At 43.6% G+C, this 18,589-nt stretch overlaps 1 protein-coding gene across 10 annotated transcripts in view; it reads right to left on the bottom strand.

Annotated features, from left to right (window-relative positions):
- Positions 1 to 18,589, bottom strand: part of ttc6 (tetratricopeptide repeat domain 6) — a 630,178-nt gene that overhangs the window by 295,266 nt on the left and 316,323 nt on the right. For all 10 annotated transcript variants that reach the window (XM_070879081.1, XM_070879080.1, XM_070879076.1 and 7 more), the window contains 5 exons: positions 15,750 to 15,845; positions 14,813 to 15,309; positions 14,173 to 14,701; positions 5,475 to 5,604; positions 229 to 401 (listed from right to left, as the gene is read on the bottom strand). In XM_070879081.1, the coding sequence (XP_070735182.1) occupies positions 229 to 401; positions 5,475 to 5,604; positions 14,173 to 14,701; positions 14,813 to 15,309; positions 15,750 to 15,845 (1,425 nt within the window). The remainder of the gene's footprint in view (positions 1 to 228; positions 402 to 5,474; positions 5,605 to 14,172; positions 14,702 to 14,812; positions 15,310 to 15,749; positions 15,846 to 18,589) is intronic.

The following is an 18,589-nucleotide window of genomic DNA, read 5'->3' on the forward strand; positions in this document are numbered from 1 at the left end:
AGCCAGCTAGCTGTCCATTCTGTTATTTTTCCCTTGATTCCATGTGTTCTGATGATCATAAAGTCAAAGCACTTTGAAACTACTGGTCATCAAATTCACTAGGAAAAAACCTGAAGGAAACTGAGATTATAATTATAACTTATAATTAGCAAACCTATGTGATCAAATCTACTTGTTGGAAAAATAAATTTATATTTATAAAATACCATCATAAGCAAGTAGACTTACCATACGATAATCTTCCATAGCCAGAAGTAGATCATTGTTTCCTTCGTGCATCATAGCTCTCCTAAAATAGACCTCATCATCAGGTCTGCACTTGAGTCCCTGAGAATAAGTTATGATCGCCATTGTAATGTCTCCTTTGTTTCTATAAATATCTCCCTTTGATGTGTAAGCATCTAACAGCAAAAAATGGATAGCATAGTAAATAACTTTATATAAACTAGATCCAATTTTGTGAAAGTAGTTTCCAAAATTTTTGTACAGAAGAAACTCAACCTTATTTTAATGACAGGAAATTCAAAATGAAGAGAAAATTCTGATGAAAAGCTACAATCTCATGGGCTCAATTTTCCCCGTTCATTTGCATCGGATTTTGGCGCGTGCCATTTTTTCTGGCGTATTTATTTTTTTCCAAGTTTCCCCCTGCGATCTACGCCGGTGTAACTGACTTAGTTACGATTTTTCTAGGCCAGTTTTTTTTTACGTCATGTCTGCGCTGTTTTTTTTCCAATTGTTCGCAGTTTGGCCAACATTTTTTTCTCTTAGTTTGGTATATCTGGCCACTCCCGAAAAACCTTCTGGCGAGTTAAGAAAACCAGCGCACATTCACAAATCTGCGCTGAAAGATGCCATTGTTTTTAAATTGAAGATTTTGGAGGGAGTCAAGAACATTGTCAAAATCAATAATAAAATTCAACTTTTTTTTACCTGTCAATGTAGAAGTGTAAATTTGTTGGATTTTAGAATTTTCGCATTTTTTTACTCACTCACACGCCACCACAGAACGTCTTGAAGCAAGGCTGGAGGGTCGTAGCTTTGGCCAGCAGAATCGGCCTCGTGCCCGGATGCAGTGGCTCGGGGTTCGGCTATAAAACAAGCCGTGGGGGGGGGGAGGGGGAGAAGGGAGAGAGAGAGTGAGGTGCCTATCGGAAGGCTGGAGCCCGGGGAGGGAGAGAGAGAGAGAGAGATGTCACAAGACTCGGGGGGGGTGGGGGGAAGAGAGAGGAGAAGTCACAAGACCTTCAGGTGTGGTCCATCCATACAGACCTGGTGAAATACAACTGCGAACCTGTGCTGCCTGCTTTTCTGCCATTTCGAGCTTCTTTCAAAGGTTAAATTTAAGTATGGGGCAATACTGACAATGCCATACCTTGTGCGAGCCTCCTGAATCATGGTGCTACGTAGGAGACAACTGATTCGACTTCATCGCATCAGGAACATCAGAGCCCATAGGGTGCTGGGCAGGAGGCCTTAAGCCACTTCGGGTTTATCAAGACAGGCGTTCGTACCGCCACCTGAGTGATGCAGACTATGTCAGAAGGCTGCATTTCCGCAAAGAAGTTGTAAGTGACATCTGTGAATTGGTCAAAGCAGACCTGCAACCTAAAAGCATCAGGAGGACTGCTTTGTCAGTTGAAGTGAAGGTTACAGCTGCACTTTCATTCTATGCCTCCAGATCGTTTCAAGCTACAACTGGGGATGTGTGCGCTATCTCTCAACATGCAACACATGTTTCCATTCACCAGGTCATGGCTGCACTGTATGCGCGTAGGAATGACTTCATAAAGTTCCCCATGACCGCCCAGGCAATACATGGCAGGTCTGTGGGCTTCTCCAGGATTGCTGGCTTCCCAAAAGTACAGAGCTGCATTGATTGTATCCACATCACCTTGCAAGCATCTTTGAAGGATTCCAAGATATACAGGAACAGAAAAGGCTTCCACTCCTTAATGTGCAGCTTGTGTGTGATGACATGCATCATATCATGTCAGTCGATGCAAGATACCGTCAGCACCCATGATACGTTCATTCTATGCGACAGCGTTATATCTGCCATGCTTCAGCAGCAACCAGAAGGGCAGAGCTGGCTACTGGGAGACAAAGGTATGGCCTCGCCACCTGGCTCATGACGCCCCCACACGTAACCCGAACGGAAGCTGACCGTCAGTACAACATGTCGCACATTGCGACGCGCAGCAGCATTGAGAGGACCACTGGCATATTGAAAAAGCGTTTCCGATGCCTGGACCATTTCAGAGGCTACTTGCTGTACTCCTCTGAGATTGTCGGTCAGTTTACTGCTGTGTGCTGCATGCTGCATAACTTAGCCGTCATGAGGCAGCAGCACCTGGTAGTGGAAGACCCACCTGCGGGGAGAGTGACTGATGATAATGATGTGGAAGATGCAGGTGAAGAGGAGGAGAAGGAGGAGGACGACAAGGATGAGGAAGCCATGCAAGAGCCTGAGGCCGGAGCACGATGGCGGAGGAGGGCAGGTCATCGTGCTCCTTTAACGATTGCTCCAACAGCTCATCCGTTAACACTTTACTGATGCCTGAGGGCTCAGAGACAACTATTCCACGTGGACATGTTTACTGTTTGGAGCTGTTCCATAATGTTGTGTTGTGTTAATGGAACATGATTCAGTTTTAATGTAAAATATATTTTATTCAAAAATTTACAATGTACTTAACTTAACTTTAGTAAAATTATTCTTGTATCAAACTTTACTTTAATATCACTCTTTAAGATCACTTAAAAACTTTAAATCACTTATAAACTTGTAAATTTACATAACTTACAAAAAACTTTTAACTGGAGAACAATTACAACAGCAACAATAATAACAAAAACAGCAGCAAAGAAAGGCTGCATCCATCTCTCATCGCCCTTGTTCTTGGACACTCCACCACCCCTGCAGGTGGTGGCGCAGTGTTTCTGGTCTTGATACTAAGCATCTCGGGTACTGCTCACCTCTTGAGGGTGGGGGGCGTCAGCGTCAGGCGGCAAGTTGGAGGGCCCGCCTATGAGCTCTTCAGAGGCTGGTGTGGGGATTGGAGTGGGAGTGACAGTTGATTCTGTCAATGAATGCGGGGTCTGGGCATGTTCCCTTATTGCAGCAGCTAACTCCAACATGCCGTCATTCATGCGTCCTGACAGTGACTCAACGACCTGCAACATTCCCTCCCTCACGTTGAACAAAACACTCAAAACACTAGTCACGGAAGGGGCTGTCACCTACATGAGTGGCACCTCCTCCAAAGTCAGTACAACACTGGAAGCTTCATCCAGCTCCATCCCCTCCCCTTCACCCCCATGTTCTTGGTCTGGAGGGTGGGATTGGAAGATGTTCTCCTCTTCAGGCTCATCCTCATCTGAATCTTCTTCTGCATTGTCAGGGTTGGCCTCAAGTTCTGCAAAAGATAACAGAACAGTTAAATGGTTAGCAGCAGAGGAGGGGGCAGGGTGGGTAGCATGAGTAGGCTCACACATCGCAGGCCAGGCAGCAGGCTGATTTGAAGGACCATGATGAATTTGCAGGACTTACCCTCTCCCTCGAGTGTGGGCCCAGCTTGTGCAGAACTGATTGCTTTTTTCCAGGCAGGACCCATCAAAGCAGTGACCCTCTGCAAGGGTGTCAGTGGGTGCAGATTTGCCACGTCTTCTCCTGTTCGAGTTCTTTCCCTTTTATCATGTGCCACCTTCCTCTGCAAAGATGAAAATGCAACTTTTTAGAGAGGGTGTCTTTCTGCTGGGTGGGACATATACAGCTGGTCATATTTACAATTGCAATTTCAATTCCATTGAATAAATGAAAATATTACTTACACTAACTACTTGACCAAGGTCCTGCCACTTCTTTCTACACTGGCCTCCAGATCTCGTGGTGGTCACCATTGCGAAGCAATCTTCTGCAACTTGATTCCAGCGTTTCTTCATTTCTTTGGGTGGTGTCCAGTTCCTGCCATCTGTTCTCAATCACAGTAACGAGTGCTTCCACTTCTTCCTGTGAGAAATTCTTGGTCCTTGCACTGCGTTGCATCTTGTATTGCTGCAGCTGCGATTTTTCCAATGCTCTCACAGCACTCCTTCTCACACACACAACTGGCTCTTTAAAAATGCCCGATTGCCAAATCGAAGCTGTACTGAGCATGCACGTCCATTGGAACGACGTCAAAAACGAATCAGTGCTGGGACACGAACTATTTACAATCTATATTAACGACTTGGATGAAGGGACCGAATGTAACATAGCCAAATTTGCTGACGATACAAAGATGGGAGGAAAAGCAAGTGTGAGGAGGACACAAAAAACCTGCAAAAGGACATAGACAGGCTAAGTGAGTGGGCAAAGATTTGGCAGATGGAGTATAATGTTGGAAAGTGTGAGGTTATGCACTTTGGCAGAAAAAAAATCAAAGAGCGTTATTATTTGAATGGAGAAAAATTGCATAGTGCTGCAGTACAGTGGGACCTGGGGGTCCTGGTGCATGAAACACAAAAGGTTAGTATGCAGGTACAGCAAATGATCAGGAAGGCCAATGGAATATTAGTCTTTATTGCTAAGGGGATGGAATATAAAAGCAGGGAAGTCTTGTTACAGTTATACAGGGTATTGGTGAGGCCACACCTGGAATACAGCGTGCAGTTTTGGTTTCCATATTTAAGAAAAGATATACTTGCTTTGGAGGCAGTTCAGAGAAGATTCACTAGGTTGATTCTGGAAATGATGAGGTTGACTTATAAGGGAAAGTTGAGTAGGTTGGGCCTCTACTCATTGGAATTCAGAAGAATGAGAGGTGATCTTATCGAAACGTATAAGATTATGAGGGGGCTTGACAAGGTGGATGCAGAGAGGATGTTTCCACTGATAGGGGAGACTAGAACTAGGGGGCATAATCTTGGAATAAGAGGCCGCCCATTTAAAATTGAGATGAGGAGGAATTTCTTCTCTCAGAGGATTATAAATCTGTGAAATTCACTGCCTCAGAGAGTTGGATCATTGAATAAATTTAAGACAAGATGGCCTACTCCTGCTCCTATTTCTTATGTTCGTATGTTTAACCTTTTTTTTCCGTGCATGCACAGAAGGTGCGGCTTCGGTTTTCTGCGCAGACAGCAACCTCCACCCCCGAGGTTGCTGGACACGCTATGCGGCGCCAAATTCGAATTATACATCGGGGAAACTTTGGCAAAATATTTCTGCCGCATTTCTGGCCTAGAAAGATGGGCATAACTCTGGCAATACGCCAGAAAACGGGCTTGGGGAACATTGAGTCCATAGAAACTATATCTATGCTTCGAATTATTTTGTTCATATTGTTAATTTTTTTCCCCATATTAATTCTAAGATTTTACTTAATATTTGTTTGAAACTAATAATAATGCTAGATTTCCAGTTATAAATATGATTGGACTCAACAATTCTGGCTAAATCTGAAAAATATAAAATAATTTAATTATCATACCTGCATAATTTTTATTGTGTCTAAGCACAAAATTTATATCATCTAGTGCATCAGATGTTTTCAACTGAAGAAGGTAAATGAAATGTCTGTGCCAATAGGCATTAAGCAACATCGGCTCTAGTTTAATGGCCTAAATCAAAAATAATTAAATTATTATTTGAATGGAATTTTTGTTATTTATATTTTTTGACCAATGATATACACAAGCATTATAAACAAATCATTACTGCATTTGCAATAAACACCTTATTCAAACAAAGACAATAATAAATTCATATATACTATCTCTATAACATACACAATCCTTCAAATTGACACACACATGTAAATTCACACACTAGTGGATCTCTCATATTTCTCATGGTAAGTCTAATGTTGTGCTTTTTATAATAACAGGAGTGTTATACAACACAAAGCATAGCATATTCTTCTTCTACTAAGGTGAAGTTGTGTTTAGGTTGTCTTGTGCTTTTAGGGCCACAAGATATACAAATAAATGAAAAGTTCAAGTTAATCAGAGATCACTTCTCATTTAGTCACTGAACTTTTCAAATTGGAATGTCATCATCAGTTCCAGAGTCCAGCTGAGAAGCACCAGCACCACAAGATTGATTTTCAGCTGTAACAAAATGTAAGGTGAGCAGCTCCTTGAATTAAACTAAAACTCACATTGAGTTATTCATGGTAAGTCAGCAAATGGACTGTTCTATAAGGGTAGCAACAATGTTCTGTATAAAACAGAATGTAATATACAGCTACTATGCAGGTTTGTGTTATGAAATCAATCACATGCTGATTGCTTTTAGCAGATACTCAGGTCAATTAGATGTAATTCTGACATATAAACATTCAAAAAGAACAGGCAGAGACAAGCTGTTCCATCAGCCTGTCCTATCCTAACTGTGCAACTACCAGCATCATCTTTCTCATCCCAACCTATCTTTGCAGCCATGCAATCTCCTGGCAGAGGGAACAAATCTCCCCAAAAAATCTTTCGCCCAATTTAGGAAAAAATAATGGGACATTCCTCTCGATCCCCAAAAGCAACCAATCAAACACCAGATCACAGTTACTGATATCATTCATCCCTGTGAACTTGAGATGTCTTCGAACCACAGGAACCTTTCCAGCAACCTTTGAACAACTGCAATGAATCTACCTCATTGCACATATTGACCAACTATTTCAGAGGTTGATGACTCTCTGTGAAAAGTACTACTACCTAGGATTTAACCTAATTCTATGCTTTCATAAAATCATAGAAATTTACAACACAGAAGGACGCCATTTCGGCCCACCGTGTCCGTGTCGGCTGACAAAGAGCTATCCAGCCTAATGCCACTTTACAGCTCTGGATCCGTAGCCTTATAGGTTACAGCACTTCAAGTGCATATCCAAGTACTTTTTAAAAGTGGTAAGGGTTACTGCCTATACCCTTTCAGGCAGTGAGTTCCAGACCCCCACCACCCTCTGGGTGAAAACATTTCCCCTCAAATCCCCTCTAAACCTCCTACCAATTACTTTAAATCTATGCTCCCTGGGTGTTGACCCCTCTGCTAAGGGAAATAGGTCCTTCCTATCCACTCTATCTAGGCCCCTCATAATTTTATACACCTCAATAAAGTTTCCCGCAACCTCCTCTGTTCCAAAGAAAACAACCCCAGCCTATCCAATCTTTCCTCATAGCTAAAATTTTCCAGTCCAGGATACATCCTCGTAAATCTCCTCTGTACCCTCTCCAATGCAATCACATCTTTCCTGTAATGTGGTGACCAGAACTGCATGCAGTACTCTAGCTGTGGCCTAACTAATGTTTTATACAATTCAAGCATAACCTCCCTGCTCTTGTATTCTATGCTTCAGCTAATAAAGGCAAGTATTCTGTATGCCATCTTAACCACCTTATCTACCTGGCCTGCTACCTTCAAAAATCTGCACTTTAATATCCCTTTGTTCCTCTACACTTCTGAGTGTCCTACCATTTAATGTGTATTCCCTTGCCTTGATAGCCCTCCCCAAATGCATTACCTCACACTTCTCCGGATTGAATTCCATTTGCCGCTGTTCTGCCCATCTGACCAGATCGTTGATATCTTCCTGCAGTCTACAGCTTTCTTCTTCATTATCAACCACACAGCCAATTTTTGTATCATAGGCAAACTTCTTAATCATTGAAGTTTAATTTATTGATATATACCACAAAAAGCAAGGGACCCAGAACTGAGCCCTGCGGAACCCCACTGGAAACAGCCTTCCAATCACAAAAATACTCGTCAACCATTACCCTTTGCTTATAAGCCTCCCTTTTTTCTTTTATCCTACTCTGTATGCCCGTTGACATCCAGGGGGCTCTAGATTTGTTAGTCCCACCCTTTTTCTTTAAGGGAACATACTTGCTCTGAACCCTCAGGATCTCTCCTTAAATGCCTCCCACTGCTCTGTCACTGATTTACCTTTCAGTAGCTGTTTCCAGTCCACCTTGGCTAAAGCACCTCTCAGCTTAGTAAAATTGGCTTTCCCCCAATTGAGAACCTTTATTACTGGTCTATCTTTGTCCTTTTCCATAACTACCCTAAATCTAACTGAATTATGATCACTAACACTAAAATGCTCTTCCACCTGCCCAGCTTCATTCCCTAAAACTGTCCAGAACTGCCCCTTCCCTTGTTGGGCTTGCTACATTCTGTCTAAAAACTACCTTTTACTGATGCTTCCTAGTTCTCTCCTGCCTATCCAGCTCAAATAACCTATCCACATCGACAGTCAATTAATGGTTTTGAGAAGTAAAAACGCCCTATTGTCTCAACCTATCCTGATAACAAAGGGTCCTTAATCTAGGTATCAAACGAGTGTCCCTCCTCCACGTTCAACGGATCATCCTCTGCAATTTCCGCCACCTCCAGCGTGATCTCACCACCAATCACATTTCCCCCTCCCCTCCCCTCTCAGCATTCCGAAGGGACCTCTCCTTCCAGCACCTTATCGTGCAAGCACAGGAGATGCAACACCTGCCCTTTTACCTCCTCCCTTCCCACTATCCAGGGCTCCAAATACTCCTTCCAGGTGAAACAGCGATTAACTTGTACTTCTTTCAATGTAGTATACTGTATTCGCTGCTCACGATGTGGTCTCCTCGACACTGGGGAGACCAAGCGTAGATTGGGTGACCGCTTTGTGGAGCATCTCCGTTCAGTCTGCAAGTGTGACCCTGAGCTTCCGGTCGCGGGTCACTTTAATTCTCCACTCCATTCCCACTCTGACCTCTCCGTCCTTGGTCTCCTACACTGTTCCAACGATGCTCTACACAAGCTCGATGAACAGCACCTCATCTTTTGTATAGGCACTTTACAGCCTTCTGGACTCAACATTGAATTCAACAATTTCAGAGCGCAGCCGCTGCCAATCTTTGGCTCCCTCCCCCCACCCCCTCCCCCGCCCCCAGAGCCTGTTTTTTTCTTTTTTTTTCTTCTTGTCTCTAATGGCAGTTGGTCATTATCCCGTCATTCACACCCTATCTTGACTAATCATCACCATTTGAATTTGGGCCATCATCCCTTTTTGTCTCTCCAATCTCTCCTGTCTTCCAACCTATCACAGACCTTCCCTTTTGTTCTTTCTTTCCCTCCCCCTTTCAGTGCTTGTTAAGAATCCATTCTTTCCGAACACTCTCCAGTCTGACGAAGGGTCATCGACCAGAAACTTTATCTCTGCTTTCTCTCCACAGATGCTGCCTGACCTGCTGAGATTTCCAGCATTTTCTGTTTTTATTCCAGATTCCAGCATCTGCAGTATTTTGCCTTTGTATCAGCGTCCCTCCTCTGAACCTTTTCTAAGGTCTCAATATCCCCCAACATGTGAGGGAACCAACACTGGATCCAGTATTCTAGATGTGCCCAGACCAAGGCTTTGTACAAAGAAAGGATTGTACTTTGAGTTTTATATTTTATTGATCTAACTGTACATCCTAAACTTTATTTGCTTGCACAAGAGCTTCACGATACTGGTCATAAATCTTCAATGGTTTAAGAAGTACAACTCCCAGGTTTATCTCCCGCTCAGCAGCCTTGAGAACACAACCCTGCATGGTGTATACATGCTTGGGATTGTTCCTGTCCAAATACATCACACATCACACTGCTGTCTACATTGATATGTTACGTTGTGTAAAATATGCTATCAGGGCTATAAACAGAAAGTGCTGGTCAGGTCAGGCAGCATCTGTGGCGAGAGACAGTTAATGTTTCAGGTCTGTAGCCTTTCGTCAGAACTGGATGCTATCAGGGCCACTGATTTACAGTAGTTGAATAAGTCAAATAGCATTTTTATTCCATGTATTAAAGGGATGTTAGTAATATTATCTGGCTCAAATGTTATTACATGTATATATGAATGAAAATAATAAATCAGGGGTACTGCTTAGTGGTAGCAGTCTCATCTATGAATCAGATGATTATGGGTTTATTCCCCACCCCAAGATGATTACATAATCTCGGCTGACACTTCAGTTCTGTACTAAGGGAGTTCTATACCTTTTAGATGAAATGTTAAACTGAGGACATATTTGCCTGTTCAGTTGAACGTAAAAGACTCCATAACATTAGTTGAAGAAGAGCAGGGAGTTCTCCTGTGTCCTGCATCCCTCAATACCAAAAACAGATTGCAGTTACTGTTTGCGTGACCTTGCTGCATGGAAATTAAGTCACATATTTGCCTACACAACAGTGATTACACTGCTCTGAGTGTGGGAAGGGATTCACTCAGTCATCCACCCTGCTGAAACACCAGCGAGTTCACACTGGAGAGAGGCCATTCACCTGCTCTGAGTGTGGGAAGAGATTCACTCAGTCATCCACCCTACTGACACACCAGGTCGGGCTGTAAAAGAGCTGGAGCGGCGTATCATTTCAACCTCCAGTGCGAGCTACCCCAAGTGTGCGACATTTTTGAGATGGGTGACTGGGTGATGTCAGCAAAACCCAGGTCGCTGTTTTGGAGCGTGGGCAGGAACATCGGCAGGGGCCAGGTACAGAGGAGTGGGTAGGTCGGGGCGGATGAGTGGCGAGTGTTTGTGGCGAGATGCGGTGAATGTTTACGGCGGAGGAGCAGTGAGAGATCATGATGGAGGTGCGACAAATGAGGGTACGGGGCCCAGAAGAGCTGAGGGCCCAGGGGCAGCACGGACCAGCCCACAATGTGATATATGTGTGCGCTAGGTCCATGCAGCAGAGCAGGTCTCCAGTCGTCTTGGTTTACTCTTGCTACTGGATAAAGACCTAGCTTTGTCAAGCCTGTGTGGTGGCTGGTGTGCAACGGTCACCACACGTTAAAAAAATTCACGCACAGGCATCTTCCACCCCCTCAACTGGAGTTCAGGACTGGAACATCGGGTCCTTCATCGAAACACCTGTGAACTCGTGGAAGCAAGTCATCCTCGTTCAGGGGACCGCCTATGATGACATTTCAAAAAAAAATTTTGACTATGAAGCACTTCGAGTCATCCCGAGGACATGAAAGGTGCGAAGAAATGTTCGTTCGTTCTTTGCTATAAAATGTTCATTTGACTATGGAGTTAATTTTATCTAATCTATTTGTTAAGGCATTGTCCATGGAAGAAGATGGTATGAAGATGTTACAGTTGTAGCTAAGTAGCAGGATCTACATTTAACAGTACTGGGAAGTGGAGGAATTGTGGGTTGGTAGTTTTGGAAGGGTGATTGATGGTTTGGAAGAATTGGGAATGACAGTCATGCAATGCAGGAGCATGGGGAGAAGGGTGCACTGGTCTGTGACTAGCAAAAATGGGAACGGGCAGCAAGGGTATGAATCAACTAGGAATATTTTGGAATGTGAAAAGGGTCTGTTGGTGTGGCAGTGGAGAATGGGTAGACTTTGAGTTTGGGAGCAGTGTGATGACTGTGGCAGTGTCTCAGAGCTTTGGAGTGCAGGATTACTGGTGGTGGGAGTACTGGGAGGGTAATCCTGGGAGGAAGAGAAGTTGCAAGGCAATGCAGACAAAAATAGGGCAATAGGGATTTGGTCAGGGGAAATTAACAGTGAGGAAAGGACTGGGCCACAGGGAAGTCTTACAGATGAGAGACAGTAGGAGGCAGCAGCAAGCACAGAGCAAGACTCTGGGGTAAATGGGGGTGTAGGCCCTGACCCGACTGCCTCATAATAAGAAAAGTTGTTTTCCCAGTCATAACTGAAAACTGGATTAAAGGTTCTTTAAGCATTCTATGCACTTTTAAAGTCCATCTGGTGGTATTAAAAGTGCTGCAAACACTTTGATAACTTTAAGTTGATACTCAGTAAGAACCTGGAATGCAGCATTTCTCACTGCGGCGGTGGGGGCTTACTGATGGGATTCTCCAACACTGGGCTATAGAAAAATAGTCGTGGCCCCCCAACCTGCGAGAGAACAGCTCCGCAGGTCGGGCTATAAAAGAGCTGGAGCGGCGTACCACTTCAACCTCCAGCGCGAGCTGCTCCAAGTATGCGACAATTTTGAGATGGGCGACTGGGTGACGTCACCAAAATCCTGGTTGCCGTTTTGGAGCGTGGGCAGGACGGCAGGGCCCAGGTACAGAGGAGTGGGTAGGTCAGGGCGGATGAGCGGCGAGTGTTTGTGGCGAGATGCGGTGAATGTTTATGGTGGAGGAGCGGAGAGAGATCGTGGCGGAGGTGCAACAGATGAGGGTATGGGGCCCAGAAGAGCCGAGGGCCCAAGGGCAGCACGGGCCAGCCCACACTGTGATATGTGTGCACTCAAGGTCCGTGCAGCAGAGTCTTAGTTAATCCTTGCCACTGGACCAAGACCTAGCTCTGTCAAGCCGTGTGGTGGCTAGTGTGCAACGGTCACCACATTAAAAAAATTCACGCACAGGCATCTTCCACCCCCTGAATTGGAGTTCAGGACTGGAACATCGGGTCCTTCATCGAAACACCTGTGAACTCGTGGAAGCAAGTCATCCTCGTTAGAGGGACCACCTATGATGATGATAGAAAAATATGGGGTAGAATATCCGTGGGGCTTCCCAAATTTTCCACCGTAACTTTGGCAAAAATTCCAGAGATTCATACAATTTTTCTGGCATTTCTGCCAATCTTCTGACAATGTTACAGCTGGAGATCAGGGAACACCTGCAGAAATAACTGGGTTATTATTTAAAATAGTTGCGACTATAAAAAATGTTTTAAAGCTGCATCGGTGATCGTGGCTGGGGTTGAGGTGGGAGCGGGCCACATTCTTTGAATGTGGGGTTGGGAAGAGCACGCCTGCTCCTCCCGGCTTTACATTCAGGCAAGTATATTTTTAAAACCTGCCTTGTTGTGGCAGTTCCTTTCAGGTTCATTTTAGGCAGCATATAGACCTGGTTTTCCTTAGCCTCAGGTATAACATCCCAAAACCGGAAACCTCGAGACTGAGGCCATTCCGGTTTTCGGGTTTTTCCAGATTTTGGAGAGGAAATCCAATGTCCCGAATCCAGAAACCCCATGGCCGAGTTTTGGGTATTTTCAGATTTCGGAGAAGAAAATCTGATGTCCCGAATCCGGAAACCTCATGGACGATTTTCGGATATTTCTGGATTTCGGAGACAATCCGATGTCCTGAATCCGGAAACCTTGGGCCGAGTTTCAGGTATTTCCAGATTTCGGAGACAATCCGATGTCCTGAATCCAAAAACCATTGGGCCAACTTTCGTGTATTTCCGAATTTCAGAGCATTACATCCAACAGCTCGAATCCGGCAACTTCGAGGCCGGGCCGCGCCGCGTTGGGCTGCATATTTGTTTTGATTCCTGCTTGGAAAAAGGTATGTACAGCTTAAAAATCCGTTTTTCAGGAAATATTTCCAGATTCCAGACAATGACTCTTACGATCTGGTCAATGTCCGGTTTTCAGACAATTCCGTTTTTTAAAACTCCTGATTTCGGACGTTCTACCTGTACTAGTCTTGCATTGGGGCCTCAAGCAGGCATTAGGCCCCTTATTTGCATATGCAGCGAGACTAATGCCTGTTTCAGGTATGGGCACTATGCACCAAATTTTTGGCTTTTACTAATATGCCAGGAGGCACACTTCCAGCTTGTTATCAACATGCGCACTATGGGAGGCTTCGGAGACCATTTAGCACCTGAAAAACGGGTGCTGCGCAACCAAACTTCTAGACCGAAACACCTTGGAGATGAAATTTGGAGAACTCAATCAGAAGTAAGTAAATTTACTCATGACAGAAAATTGTAACAGATAGGCATGATGGAAACAATGTAGTGAAGAAAGCGCGATGAGAGCATCTTTAGGAAGTAAGTGCAATATCATCAAACTTTCAAAATAGACATAGATCTTAACTCAATCCTTATATCAGGTTTATCAGCAAATAAATAAAGCCATAAAAAGATGGAAGTACATAGCCCTTCCCTTCGCATCTGAAAGAGAAAGAAAGCTTAATATTTTTGATATGATTCTAGATTACAACTGCTTTCAAATTTCTGGTAATCAGTTTTTCTCTTTCTCAATTCTCAACTAATTTTTCTTCATGCTATAAAATGGCACGTAAAGTACATACATTTGTACTAATAACAAATACAACATTGAAAAACAAAAAGCTACACTGGATTGTACTGAATATAAGATAACACAGAACAGCTTCCAACAATATTATTACAAATCCAGTATCTTCAATTCTGTGTGCACCTACTGTGTTTAAATCTTCCATGGCTGACTTTAGTTGTCCTTGTCTTCTGAACAAAGCTCCTCGCCGACAGTAATTAAATGCAGTAGATTCACCCTTTACGTTTATGAGGTACTCTAGTTTACTAAGTTCAGACTGAAAGGTATCCTGAGTGACTTCAGGTTCAGAATCCATAGGATGAAAATAATGATACATTTTTGTTTCTTGTTCCGCTAACGGCAGTAAATTCTGCAGTTCTATCTCCCTCAGGTCCAAAGGAGGTTCTTTTCCTTTAAGAACCTGCAGTATATCCTTTATATCAGTAGCTGATTCACTGGATTGTTGCAATGGCGGGAAGACTTGATCAAACCACTCATTCCAGATATCTCTGACCCACTCTCTGTCAGCTACCCCTGCGTTGATTCCTCGTTGTTGTTTTGCATATGCGTCAAAGTTAAGTAAGGAAGGAAGGCTAGAACTTCGCGGGGGACGTTTAGGATGCTGTCGTTTCACGTCGATCACAGCCAGACGAATTGATAAAGGCATAGATGCCGATCTGTTTAAGAGAGTTTAAAACATTAAATTATAAATTATATTATTATTAAAGTTCAGTGTTTATGCAACATCATAATTTTAATCAATTGTTTTAAAATGAAAATGATTAAACCTTGTGAGAAATTTTGGAGGCATCAACAATTTTTTGGCAACATAAGCTAGCTTCCGTGGGAGATACGGTTTTTTCATATAAGCTTTAACTTTTTCGGGGAGGATCCCTTTTTCTGTTGTTATTTTGACAACCGTTTTTGATATTACTGGAGTCACATCTAGAGGCTGCGTGTTTTCAACAGATGCTTTGCTTGATTCTAGCAACTGAGGAACTTCTGTAGTCCGATTGTCTTCTGATTTTCTTGTTGCAGGTCTGTGTTCTACAATGTTCTGTATTGAAGTTTGAATTAACTGTTGCCTCTGGAATTCAATCTCATTCAACATTGTTTGAAAACGAGCAGTTATCTTCAGCATAGCCTCATCATCAAAACCACGGAGGTATGGTAAAGATTTACACTTGGTAATCAAAGGCTTGTCAACAATGTCACTCAAACTTATATATAGAACTATTCTCTGGTTGCTTTTAGAATGATGTATTGTAGATTCAGAGATTACTGCCTGAATTGCAAAGAAAAGAAAGTATTACATTTATTTTACCTCCCTGTACTGTCTATATCAAATATAGAACCAAGTTGTTAATATAAAGATGATGCTAAATTTTGTATTGAAAATATTGTAACTATAGAAGTGTTATTCTCATTCAAACAGCTTAATATATTCTAGTCTTTTAATGTCAAAATAAATACGTTTTAAAAAGATAAGAGGAGCACATAATGCAAAAAATACACACACTGCTTATAATTAACTTCAATATTTAGAACATACATATAAAAATGTATTTTGGAAAGTTTTTCTAATATTTTGAAATAAGCAATTCAAAATGCCCCATTATTTACAAGGTAACTCTATCTAGGGCCTTCTGCTCTCTATAAAAACAAAATAACCAATGTGATTGACTGAATTTGAAAAACAATCATGGTACAAAGTGTAAAAAGTACCTGAAAGTTACTGTTGGTAAATGGCTGTGTGATGGAATAAAATGAAAATGCTCGTAGATCTGGTAATGATTTGTGCTTTCTGAACAGTGTCCTTAACTGAAACAAAACAGATACAATTTACTAGAACAACAAGAACTTGCATTGACATATCCTCTTTAAAGTAGCAAAACGTCCCAAGGTGGTTAACAAGAGAGTTATCAATAAAAATAACATTTTTGACACCGAGCCACAGAAGGAGCTATCAGGACAGATGACCAAAAGCTTGGTCAATTAGGAGCATCCTAATGAAGGAGAGGCAGAGAGGTTGATGCAGGGAATTCCAGATCTTAGAACCAAGGCAGCTGAAAGCACGGCCGCCAATGGTGGAGCGAGTAAAATCGGGGATGGGCAAAAGGCCAGAACTGGAGAAGCGCAGAGATCTCAAAGGCTTGTAGGAGGACACAGAGATAGGGAAGGGTGAGGCCATGGAGGGATTTGTAAACAAAGTCCCACTGCTGGCCTCATCCCATTCTGAAAAATGAATTTATGTTGATAGTGCTTGTTTACCCACCCAGCGCGTTTCCAGGGCCAATTAGAGGAAGTGGGTCTGGTGATGTCATTCATGACACGTCATCAGCCAGTTTCCTTAAAGGGACCATGGCCACCTTACTTTTGACATTTGTGCTGTCAGTGTTCTACAGCACTAAAGTGCTGCAAACACTGACAATCACTGCACAGAGGTGCAGGACTGCACCCAGACTCTCCCATGACTCCCTCCATATCATCATCATAGGCGATCCCTTGTATTGAGGATAACTTGCTTCCACGCTAAAAAGGGATGAGTTCACAAGTGTTTCAGTGAAGGACCTAATATTCCAGGTCCCGAGCTACATTCTGAAGGGTGGAAGATGCCTGTGCGTGGATTTTTTTTAAACATGTGGTGGCCATTGCATATCAGCCACCACACGGGCTTGACAGAGTTAGGTCTTGGTCCAATGGCAAGGATTAACTATGACGACTGGAGACTAGCTCTGCTGCATGGACCTAGTGTGCACACATATCGCAGTGTGGGCTGGCCCGTGCTGCCCCTAGGCCCACACCTCTTCTGGGCCCCAAACTCACGCCTCTCCTGGGCTCCGATCATGTTGCTCCATGATCACTCGCCACTCCTGCGCCGCTCCTGATGTACCTGCCCACGCTCCAATCACCGACCTGGACCTTGATGACATCCAAGCCAGTCGCCCTCTTCACTGCCGTCGCCCTCTTGCACCAGCTCGCACTGCTCCCTGAAGTGGTATGCTGCTACACTGTCCAGGGGCCGCTCGCTGCCACCTTTTATGGCCCCGACCTGCTGCTGGTGTTTCCTCGCAGGTCGGGGATGTCACGCTCCATATACTTATGGAGGGAGTCACAGCACGCAAAGAGATCCTCTTCCCTTCCAATGGGCGGAAGAGACCTCCCCAGGAGACCAACACAAGTTTCACATTGCAGAGGAGATCACACACAGGGTTGTGGTCAGGAAGACCTGGATGCAGTGGTGCAAACCTTTCAATGATCTCCTTAGATCACGAAACATTGATACAATGCACACTCACCTTCATCCTCCTGTGCCTCTCATCACATCCCCATCACTCTGCCTTCCCTACCCTACTCCTGTACATCCTTTCTCACCTTTACCTTACACCTCCACCCATCCCTCTCTACATTATTACATACTCACCTCACTAATGTAAGAAATCATGAATTGGAAGAAATAACTTCAGACCAAAAAGTCTATTCAGACTGGTGTTAGAATTGAAGGATTAATTCCATGGTACAATAGCTAAAGCGACTTGAACAGTGTGAACATAAATAACTGATAACAAGCAACTCAAAACATCTGAAAGCCAAGAATGACATGTCTGACTCCAACCTTGGGAGGATGTGAAGAGAAGGGTTTCACCCAAGAGATAAAGAACCTGACATATATTAGGTTAAATGGTCCTATCAATATCCTACACCAGGCCACCCCTAAAAAGAGAATAAAAAAGAAAGATCCAGAAGGCGTTTCAGGGCAGATGGTGAAGATAAGAACTGTTCGTACCACCAACCGTCTGTCCGATCGGGACTAATAACAGTTACTTGTCACAGTCGTATGTGTACTATGTCTATCCTGATTGTGTGTTGTGTTTGACTATATTTGAACTGTCGCTCCCTTAATAAAATGCCTTGTAACTCCTAAGACCCTTTGGGTATCTGTGAGTGACCTGTGATCCTAAATCTTATACTAGCCACCCCTCGCACCCACCCTCATCCTAGTGCAATCATACCAACTAATAACACCCAAGGGTAGCCAATTGGGTATTTTATCCAAGTTTCTGTTAACGTTGTTTCAAACATTGAAACCTTTATTATCAACATTTCCGTTCTTGGACAGATTTGTGTGCATCTTTGGCAGTGGCTTAGTGAGTTGCAGTGAATGATGAGGCATAATGGTACCCCCTGCAATGGTGACGAGTGTAAAAAGAATGGCTTGGACATTGTAGGGATGTTTTTTGCATCATGTGGCAGCCATATGGATGGACAGTGTCAAGTGAAGTTAATCTTGCCTTGATGAGGCCATCACTGGCATCCTGGGCAACAATGTGGTCAGGTGCTGATGCACTCTCTCCTGTGTAGCATCAGGTGATTACGGAGAAGCTTGGTGTTGTTGGTGTGCCTGGTGCTGCTGGTGTTGGGTTTGATCATGGTCGGATTTGGAGGACCAAGGTGAGACAGTATAAAGGGCACCCATGTTGATGGAATAGATGGCAGGTGAAGTAGAGATGACAGAAGCATTCTGTCAATGGTGAGAGAGTGGATGGAGAGTGGCAGGTGGAAAG

The sequence above is a fragment of the Pristiophorus japonicus genome, chromosome 4 (assembly GCF_044704955.1).
Source record: "Pristiophorus japonicus isolate sPriJap1 chromosome 4, sPriJap1.hap1, whole genome shotgun sequence".
Classification (NCBI taxonomy): domain Eukaryota; kingdom Metazoa; phylum Chordata; class Chondrichthyes; family Pristiophoridae; genus Pristiophorus; species Pristiophorus japonicus.